Source organism: Cyclopterus lumpus, chromosome 25, assembly GCF_009769545.1.
Source record: "Cyclopterus lumpus isolate fCycLum1 chromosome 25, fCycLum1.pri, whole genome shotgun sequence".
Classification (NCBI taxonomy): domain Eukaryota; kingdom Metazoa; phylum Chordata; class Actinopteri; order Perciformes; family Cyclopteridae; genus Cyclopterus; species Cyclopterus lumpus.
In genome coordinates this window covers 9,133,901-9,144,514 of record NC_046990.1, presented here as the reverse complement: position 1 = coordinate 9,144,514, position 10,614 = coordinate 9,133,901, and the positions used below count along the sequence as shown (strand labels likewise).

Below are 10,614 nucleotides of genomic sequence, written 5' to 3'. Positions count from 1 at the left end.
TGCATTCCTCTCACATTGGTAATATCAAGGAGTTCCTAAACGTTTCTTTCAAATGAGAACAAGGCATCTTTCCTTCGCTCTTATTATGAGCTTGTTGTCAATTAGGTTCTGCACTGTTTATTTCCCCCACTGCCTTCACTGGGTTTATGCTTTAGAGACCCATAACATCCACAAGAATCCTAAAAGGGGATTGGGGCTTATCTTAATGAGTACTAGTACATGATGGGCTCATTGATGACATTATCATCAGGGGATCAAATGATTAATGTGTTTATGTTTGCCTTTTCAATTCAATACTTGTTTTTTCTGCACAGCCTCCCACTGAACTGAATTGCCATATATATCAAATCTTATGATAGGCCTAATTGATCAAACTATAGTGTTCCCTTGATAATCACACCCTCTTTCATTCCCCTACACGTGGACATGCCGGTGAAGATGTCTTATTCTAAGAAATGCCATCTGAAAATAGGTTTTGTGGTTGGTAATGATTCATATAGATTCTCAAAAAATCATCACTTTTGTGTTAATGTCTGATCAGAAAACATATGTATATATCACACTTTTGTATTATAGACTGCAGGTACGTCTTATTGTTTGGGACCTCACTGGAGACCCTATAGAGGTCCTTGGACCCCAAATTCTGAAGTAGTTAGTAGTAGTCGTCATTTCGGGGACAGTATAGTTGCGATTTTAACATTAGATATTTAGCTTTTAGGGCGAAATTACAATCAAAATCTGAACGAAACTTGAAAGAGTTTCTATTCACACCCCCATTTTTGCTGGGAAATGGTATGCTCCCTCTTTCCGATGGTCTGCACTGTGCTGCTGTGTTTGGTCTTCTCCTCCAGACTGGCAGCGTTTAGGAAAGCAGCAAGCTGGAAGTACGTATGAGGTGATCCACGGCACCTTCGGGAGACGGGGGGGGGGGGTTGTTCTGTTTCGCAACCAGCAGCCTGAGAAAGGTTTTTTTTTTTTTTTTTGCCGATTCGACATTCTGCATCGCGTGTTTTTTTTGCGGGGACCGGGGAAAAAAAATAAATAAATATGGCAAAAGCCTGAGATTTGGGAAAGACGAGTGAAGAGAAGAAAAAGAAAGAAACACCTCGGAAGTTTTTCGAGCTTCGTCCGCGTTATGGAAACGTAGAGTTCTCCGACACCAGGATGGTTTGGGGGTAGTTACATGGAGTCTGGGTTGGAACTGGGAGCCGTTTTCACGGGGACTAAGGACGGGGACTAAGGACGGGAAACACGGCGGACAAAACTTTCCCCTTGCGGGAGAACAAAGTAACCTTTACGCACGGTCTGCGCGCACACGCACACGTTTTTTTGTACGACCCCCCAAGATGCGCCTGTTGAGCACGTCGTGCGGGGGCATCCGAGTGAAAACACGCGCGTCCGCGACGATGCACTTTCTCTTCCTCCTCGCGGCCGCGCTGTCCTGCCACGGCTGTCCCGACAAATGCTTGTGCTTCTCGCAAACTGTGAAATGCCAAAACCAGGAGCTGGACGCGATTCCGCATTCCTTGCCGGCCAATACCAAGTCGCTGTTCGTCACCGGAAACAACATCTCACGCGTCGACGTGGACTCCTTCCCGACCCGCCTGCAGATGCTGACAGACCTCTATCTCAGTGGGAATGAGATGGAGTCCGTGGACGCGATGGTGTTTGACAACCTGCCGAACCTTGTGCAGCTGGACCTGAGCAACAACCGGATCCAGACTTTCAGTGACAGGGCCTTCCCAGAGGATAATAAAGTGCAGTTCCTGAACCTCAGCAGGTCCATCCACAATCACTCCTTCATGGACGTGGTCCTCGGCGTCCTACAGAGCAGGAACCTCGTCCAGCTGACGGCCCTGGACCTGTCCAACAACGACCTTGTGATTCTCCCGGACGACTTGTTCGTTGGCCTCCCCAACCTGGTCAGCCTGAGCCTGCAGAACAGCTCCATCCTCTCGGTGCAGAACGGGACGCTGAGGGTGCCGCCGCTGCGCGACCTCGACCTGAGGGACAACAGCCTGCGGGACCTGCCCTTCGCCACCCTGGCCGAGCTCAGCCTCAAGCCCGCTCTGAGCGTCCGGCTGGCGGGGAACCCCTGGCGCTGCGACTGCCTCTTCGAGGACATGCTGCTGTGGCTGAAGAACACCACTCAGGTCGCCGATGCTCAGAATCTGACCTGCGCTGACCCCAAGGCCCTGAGGCGCCTGCCACTCCTGCGGGTGGAGCATTCGCAGCTGAAGTGTTCGGGCGACATGGAGGGCGTGCTGGAGACCTCGTATGTGTTCCTGGGGCTGGTGCTGGCGCTGATCGGCGTCATATTCCTGCTGGTGCTCTACCTGAACAGAAAGGGCATCAAGCGGTGGATGTACAACATCCGGGACGCATGTAGGGACCATATGGAGGGGTACCATTACAGGTATGAGATCAACTCTGACCCGCGTTTGGCCAACCTAAGCATCAATTCAGATGTGTGAGCGAGGACGGGACACTGTCTGGGACCCCGCAGTGAGATATACATGAAATGACTTATACTGTTAACATTTGCATGAAAGTCTTCCTCCCCCATCCCCTCATGATGCTCTCCAGAATTAGCATCCGTCATGGCTCCTAGTTAACCCCCCACCCCATCAGAGCCTCCATTCAACCACTGCCGCATGTCCAATACAAATACCAGGCAGCTGTGATGTTTCCTCCTTAACATTGCATGGACAACGAATCACTGCGACGGTTGTTTTTTCTTTCTTTCTTTTTTCCCGGAGAGTTGCAAAGAGTGATGTGTCCTATTTTTTACTCTTCCTAAAGGATAAAGTACATTGACTTTTCAGTGAAAGAAACCATCGCATCCTTCTTACTATGCCTCTGATGCAGAGAAATGCTCCGCTGCTTGTTTATGAGTTGTCGTTTTTTTTATATATGTGAATTTGTGATATACAGTATGCCCATTTTGAATGATATATTGCCTAGTTATTGGATTTAATAGGTGGATGTAATTGCTCTTTTTTTTAAAATTGTATCTATTAAAAAAAAAAAGATGTGTAAATATCCGGCTAAATAAAATGCCTCTGGATTGTTGTATATCTGTCTCGACTGAGGGCCTTTTACTCCGAGGCTCTGACGCTCCTGCCTGAGACAGCGCCACAGCTGGCGTGAAAGCGCATGACAGAACACGACGAAATCTTACTCCAGTTCAACAATGTAACTTCTTCTACGGCAAGAGTTTAAGCTGCTGCAGCCGGGCGGAGAAGTTGAATAGAGGACATGCCGTCTGAATTTAAATGAGTGGTTGAAAGGTGAGCAGCAAACTTAAAAAAAAAATTAAAAAGAATCTCCCATCCAATTTGCTGCCCACTGTGAATTTGATATAATACAACCCCCCCCCCCCAAAGAAACCTTGGGCTCCACAGCCAATTCCCCCCAAATAACGTCTGGTAGCTGCAGCCCCGTGGGCAGGTTTCACATCCAACAGCTCAGTCGACTCCAGCATGGAATGAAAGTGTTTCACTGTAGTCCAGCTGCAAAAAAAAACAAGAAAAATGTTACGCGACATTTCGTGGACGCATGCAAATGAAGGCAAACTGAGCCTGAGGTTCTTGTGGCGAGACACACAGAGGGAGGTATTATGGAGATGAGCTCCAGTGGTGTAACCCAGTTTCTTTTTTTGGGGCATCATTGGACAACGTGTTTCCCATTAGCGTTCATACCTAACAGTCAATTGCAAATCTTTCACGCCGCCGAGTACAGTATGGGTGAATAATTAACGAGTGTTCTTCCCCCTTTTTGAAGGGTGTGTAGCGCACACGACGCCGTCGAGCGTGCTGAATGAACGCGGACGTCTCGTTGCGCCTGCACCCGGGGAGTGACCTTCCTTGGCCCTGTTGAAGAGCACCTGGGTAGATAATGATCTCCCTCTGGCGCAAAAAAACGCACAACATCTCGAAACAACGGCCTGCGGGGCCGCGTGTCACGCGTTGTTGACAGCGTTGCTCTTTGCACAGATTTCCCTTTCGCAGTTTTTGTTCATTTCCTCCGTCTTCATTTTTTTTTTCATCAGCAGATGCACGAGCGCTGTCTCCCGACAGGGGGGTAGAGAGGGGGGGGGGGGGGGGGGGGGGGGGCTCTGTAACACTATCTGGTCTGGTGCTCACAACGCAGCAGACGCTCCGCCGTCTCTGCGGGCTGAGAGGCGTCGACACACGGTCGGCTTCACGCTTCCCCGCCTGGAAAATCTCTTTGTCTCGGAGACGTGTGTTTTTGTTGGGGTTTTTTTTTTTTCTAAAAGGGAGGATTAATGCTCTCCTTTTGCAGGTTGATTTCAGCCCAAAGGCTGTTGGTGACAAGCACTCGTCCCCTCGGTATGGATTTGTAATTGTTGCAGGTTCAATTTGGAAATGGATGGTCACACTGATACACACACGCACACACACACACACACACACACACACACACACACACACACACACACACACACACACACACACACACACACACACACACACACACACTCTCAATTCCCCCAAAGTGAGGCTCCCTCACCTCTTCGTCCCAGGAGGGACGCACAGGTGCAGGCTGCTTACAACCTAATGTTTCCACAGAGACTTGTCAGGGAGTCGGGCTCCTCCTCACACTCCTCTACAGATTCATATTAAAGGAGTGCTTTTTGCCCAGCCACGCCTCGAAGCTACACTTGGCAGAGCAGGTGTAATTACAGCGAAAAGAAGAAAAGAAAAGCGAGCGAGAGAGAAGAATAAAACGGGTGAGAGTGGAGAGAGCCCTCGGCACACCTTTTCCTCCGGCTGGCTCAGTGGCCCCTTTGTGCTTGTTAACACTGGTCTCCAAACAGCCAATAGAAAACGGCTTTCCATCAAGTAGATGTGGAATGAGCCTCATCCACCCAGAGGAAGACCGTTATGACATGCTGAGATGCTTTTGATGGTGCAACCGATTGATGTTGTGCTGATGGTCAGTTGGATGCCTTAATAATGAAATAGGTATAAATGCGCTTTATTATTTTTGCTGTTTTACACTTCTATCTTACACAATAGCAACGTTATAGTCCTTTAGTACAAAACGTTGTCCCTGCGTTTTGTTCCCTTTCCTGGAGCTCAGCAAGGAAACACTGTACATGGGAACAAAGGATAAATGGCTAAAAGGGATATTGGTACAACCCCCAACTCCCATTTCTGGAGCCCAATTTTCACTCCAGCTAGATACGAATCACTGTCCATCCTACAGAGCACGCCTGCAGTCAATTATGTTCCGACAATCTTTCATGTGATCCGTGGTTTTAACTGCACATGGGAGACCTTTGTTCTCCGCCTCCCTCCAGACAATGAGTAGAAGAGTCCACTCTATGGCGTTGAAAACCAGGTGAAATTTGCGGAAAATGTAAAAGACACCTGGAGTCTAAGAACAGCCGAGCCCTGTCCCAGACACTGCCACGGCCCACACACACACACACACACACACACTGTTCCCTGCTCACAACCGTGTTTGTTGAGCCACATTTAATATGCCAGTGCACTTTCCTCGTGTTGAGAGGCAGACTGGCAGGTTGCCAGAGTGCCAGAATTACATTCACCGCACAGCACTGGTCCGCTGCTCCACAAACACCTGGCACGTTGACCCAGCCGCTGACCTTTCCTTTTTTAGAGGGGAAAAAAAGAAAAGTAAAAAAAAAAATTATGGCCATTTAAACGGCAGTCATATGGGACACGTTGGACCGAAAACCTGATCAAGGTCTTTCAACCAAAGCTGCAGAAAAGCCCCCATTCAATCTCTCCGATGTGCTCCCGACCCTCACTACCACCACGCCGGGCCTTCTTTGTCATCCACCCCCTCAACTGCCACCTCTGAAACCTCCCTCCACATGAGATGCCTCCGCTTCTCTCATGTGGACTCATGATGCCGTATGAGTTGTGGGAGGCCTGCCTGCACCCCCACCCCCACCCCCTCCCTGTCGAGCTACTGAGACGGATCTGAGCTGACAGCACCGCGGCCTCTTAGCGGACTCGGCCGCGTACGCCGGAGGGACGGATGCAGGGAAACGCGGGGAGGGGTGGAGGGAGATCCGGAGGGGGTGCAAATGCAGCGTCGTAGTTCGGCTAAGAAACGGGGTGGCTGAGCTTGGACAGAGACGGAACTCAACGTGATGCATCCAAAATGTCACCCGGAGAATGACCTTTTGTGTGTAGAATTGCCGCCACTGAGCGCCAGGTGAGGCTGCTAAGTTTGTTTTTACCGATAGCTAATGGTGTAAAATGTTAATCATACACTGACCTTTCTTGGGCGACCTTTAATCTTGGAAGAGAATTGATTTAATCTCTCTTTCTTTTTTTTTTTTACCTCCTGGAAAAAAAAGTGTCCTGATGATCAACTTCATTACACCAACACCTTCCATCTATCACATGCTCTGTGTCGCATCGTTGTTGTTAGAGGATAGCAACATGTTGCAGCTCAACAAGCTGAATCGCAAAAGACATTTGTAATAATCGAAATATGTTTGCGGCGCGCACACGGAAAAAAGAATGCACACCGGTTGATGAATCAAGAGGTCTGACACGTACGGAAGAAGAAGAAAAAGAAATAAAACTCTCCCACTAACCCTTTGTGTCTTAAAAAGTCAGTCTTCACTCAACATAGCAAATGTTGACGTGTTTCTCAGCACTCGATAGCACAGCGGATCAATGGGCCGCTCTAAATGGGAGCCGACGTTTTCCTTCAATACATCTCCTCGGTGAAACTCAAACTTCGGGACCCCGGCGTGCGTCTCGTACAGCAATGCGTGGGACAGGCGTGGCGTCCGGACACTGAGCCCCCGACCATCAAGTGCCCTCTCGAGTTTGATCGCTGGCCTTGAGCTTTGACAGACAGAAAGTCATCTTGGGTTAGAAGTCAACACACTCTCAGCAACACCCGACTATTAAATACGATAAAATAAGAGATCAGGAATGGGTGCCTGATGTTCATCCTCCTTATAGAGAACAAAGGACGTCATGATCAAACTACCGCTTGGCTGCAATTAAACAACAGAGCACCATTTGTGCCGGGACGGCAATCAGGATGAGAAAGGCTAAATTGAAATTATGAGATCAACTACTATCTGGATTCGATTGTCTGGAAATCTGATTGCGTACCAGATAACACCGTCAACCCCCGAGCTCGCTGAAACACGTTGCACCATTTGACGCTGGGTCACGATCCATTCCACGCAGCTATTTACAACGTCTGAGCACCGATCACCAACCTTTTAATCCCTTTTACACTCCATGGGTGAAGCGAGGATGCCTACAGCCCTTCAATCAGCTGCATACTCACTATCTTAGCAAGTAATGGGTGTATAATCAGTAGTTGCAATTTAGTAAAGGAATGTACTATTATGCATGTCTGTTTGACATTGTGCATTTACAAAATGTAATTAAATGTAATGGCGGCTATTTCCTTCCTCTAATGTCTGAACTGAAAAATGTAATTAAGAGTTTATTTTAACTCTGATATGAGTGATACATGTCACTAGTGTGAAGAATAAAATACATTTGGCATTGAACTTTCTGGTTTGATATTTGATTATTTTTTAGGTTTGTTATTTTCCAAAATTATCACTTTTGTATTGTATGTATATATGTGTGTGTGTGTATGTGTGTATATACACATATATATATATGTATACACACCACATATATATATATATATATATATGTGTGTGTATATATATATGTGTGTATATATATATATATATATAAATATATATATATATATATATATATATATATATATGTGTTTGTGTGTATATCCACAGACTAATGTGCTAATAGAATAAGTTAGCTTAAGTAATAGCTCAAAATTAGCTTATTCTCAGCAACCTAAACACCACTTGAGGTTGTGTCTGTACATTTTCTTCCACCAGTCACCACCACCAAGAGCAAGTGTTTATTTTTACACACCTCATTTTTCTTTCTGAAAGTGTGGGATAAATGAAACAGATTTAGAGAAGCGAATTGTAATGTCTGGACTGGTTGCTTTCTGTTGTTTGTGTGCATTTTCTCTCCAATTTTGCAGTGTGAGGTGAGGTCTGTAAAGAAGAATTGAAACATTATATTTGCAACCCAGTGTTGTTTGTCACACTAAGTGCTTCCCACCTCAGGAGGTAAATCAGGAGCAGATCTAGTTTGCATATGTGTGTGTGCATTTTCTCAAAGTACAGGACACGATCGCCAGAACGTTGGAAAACGCAGCTGCGAAGCAAAAATAAATAAAAAAGTTTTCCAAAACAAGCCCAGGGGCGAGAGGGGCTTTGCTGAGGGAAGCACTTTAACAATCGATATGATGCATTTAGCACTGGCAGACCTCTTGGTGGCTGGTTTTTTTTTCCGCAAGGCCATACGATCAGCGGGGAACAACATTAAACGATCTGTAATATGATGTAGATCAGCGGCGGGTGTCACAGTGAGTTATGACCTCAGCAGCGAGGCACCGAGAGCAGAGACAGCCAGGAGGAGCTCCATCGAGCCATCCATATATATATATATATATATATATATATATATATATATATGTATATATATATATATATATATATATATATATATATGTATATACAAAGTCTGATAACCTTTCTGTCTTCAGCTTGTCATCTTTCCATATGTGTAATAACCCAGCCCTCTAATAGAGCCCTCTCTCCTGAGCATGTGAAAATACTCACGTTCACATTTCTCCAGTTACAATCTCGGCCCCCAGTTGTCAACTACGTCGTTCCGCCCCTTTGCGCTCCATCTTGTCATTTTCTATTCTCTGTATGAAATGAGACGAGTCTTCATGCCAGCAGAGCAGTCTGGCAGCGGCTCCGGAGAATAATGAAATAGGCTTCAGATACAGTGTAGGCTCAGACAGCCTCCCAACAGATGAAATGCAATATTCCTAAAGTGCTGTGTAACATGAGCTTCATATGAAGATATCAGATAGTACTTGACGATGCCTCTATTACCGTCCACAAGCCAATGCTTTGGGCAATTAGGATCTATCCGGTTACCCCTCTGTCCTAGCGCCAATCCAAGATGAGAGGGATAAAAACTCAATTAGCTTGTGTTAGGTGCTGCCCACTCTACATACCAGCTCGCATGTTCCATATGTTATCTTTGTAATGTCACACACCAAGCTAAGACTTTCTTATTGGTCCGGTGTCACTACCACTGGGCCTTTTGAGTCGCACTTTCTCCTGGTAAAACTAAATTCTTGCAATTCACCGGAGCATGCAAAAAGTGCAGCCCAAGAGGAGTTATTCCATCACGCTCTTGCACAAATCCCCCGAAACAATGTGGGGGACAAACACGAGCAGAAAGCCTGATCCGATAGCTGAACTGTGGTTTAGGGGCTCCATGAGTGGGCAACCAAAATGGGTGTTAATTCAGTTACCATAAAAGGTATGTGGGTAAAGTCACCGCATTTTGAGACAAAATGTGCAATTTCTCCTGATGCTTTCTCCCTCCCATTATCTTCCCTCAGAGACAACATTTGTCAAAGATTCATTTATTTCAAACGAATCCTATAAAATGATGTCTCGGGGGCACAAAACCTCTCTATGATTTGATGGTGGATAATTATGTATATTAAAGAAGGGAGGTGAGCGCTATATAACATATGATCCACTGCTATATCAGAGAATACAAGGTATAGTATACAAAGGAAGTTTAGTCAGCTCCTCTTTAATGTTAATGGATCAGTAAAAATTATCCTTAATATATCATTTTTTTAACTTTCTTTAATAATGACAGTAAAGAGCGTGGTACATATAGTAGATATGTAATATGAGTCCTAACCACTAGCCCACCGGTATCAGATTGACAGAATACATGACCAATACATACAAAACAGTTTATGATGAATACTATCATTGCAAAGTAGTGACATCCTCACAAGAATGTGTGACCTATAACATAATATATCATTATATATATATATATATATTATATGTAATATAAGTAATTTAATTAATCGGGATGCTGCAACAATTTTCTGATGGTGTTGTTAGTTCATAATCTGAGATCATGACAAAACTTATCTTGATATTTCAAAATAACAAGGTTCTTTGCACAAAAAGTTACGACTCTTGTATATCCATACATAACCTGACCGAATACATATGTGTTGTGTGTATATTGATATAAAGATGGTGCTTCAATAGTTGTGCAACCATTGGTTGTTTTGAAATTTGCTTTAGAAATCAACTTTTTTTGAAAATCCAAGAGCTGCAAGCTTCAAGGACATCAGGTAAACGCGAACATTAATTAGTGTGTGTTTGTGTTTGTGTAAAGGGGGTACAAAGTCAAGCAGACAGCTGCTGTGTCAAAATGAAATGCTTCCTCCTCGTTGTGCCCATTAACTGAGTTTTCCGACATCCTGCGCTCATCAGCAGTGATCCTGAGCGGGGCTGGCAGGCCAAGGCCACAGGCAACCGTACTGTGGCACACTGATGTTACAAAGAGGAGTGTAAAATGTTAATGACAACAGGTCGGCCGTGCATGCACACACACACTGTAATCACATGATCGTCCCTACTGGCCGGTTATTCGCCCCTCTCTTTGGAGGGAGCTGCGTGTTCACCACCAGCGTTGATGAGGT

At 45.6% G+C, this 10,614-nt stretch overlaps 1 protein-coding gene across 1 annotated transcript; it reads left to right on the top strand.

Annotated features, from left to right (window-relative positions):
- The first annotated feature begins 800 nt into the window (after window positions 1-800).
- tpbgb (trophoblast glycoprotein b) lies at window positions 801-3,068 on the top strand. The gene has a single exon (XM_034528913.1). It carries the CDS (start codon window positions 1,347-1,349, stop codon window positions 2,472-2,474), a length of 1,128 nt encoding a protein of 375 aa, XP_034384804.1. The 5' UTR covers window positions 801-1,346; the 3' UTR covers window positions 2,475-3,068.
- Window positions 3,069-10,614: the final 7,546 nt, after the last annotated feature.

Coding starts and splice junctions, on each gene's coding strand:
- tpbgb (XM_034528913.1), top strand. CDS start 1,347: ATGCGCCTGTTGAGCACGTCGTGCGGGGGCATCCGAGTGAAAACACGC.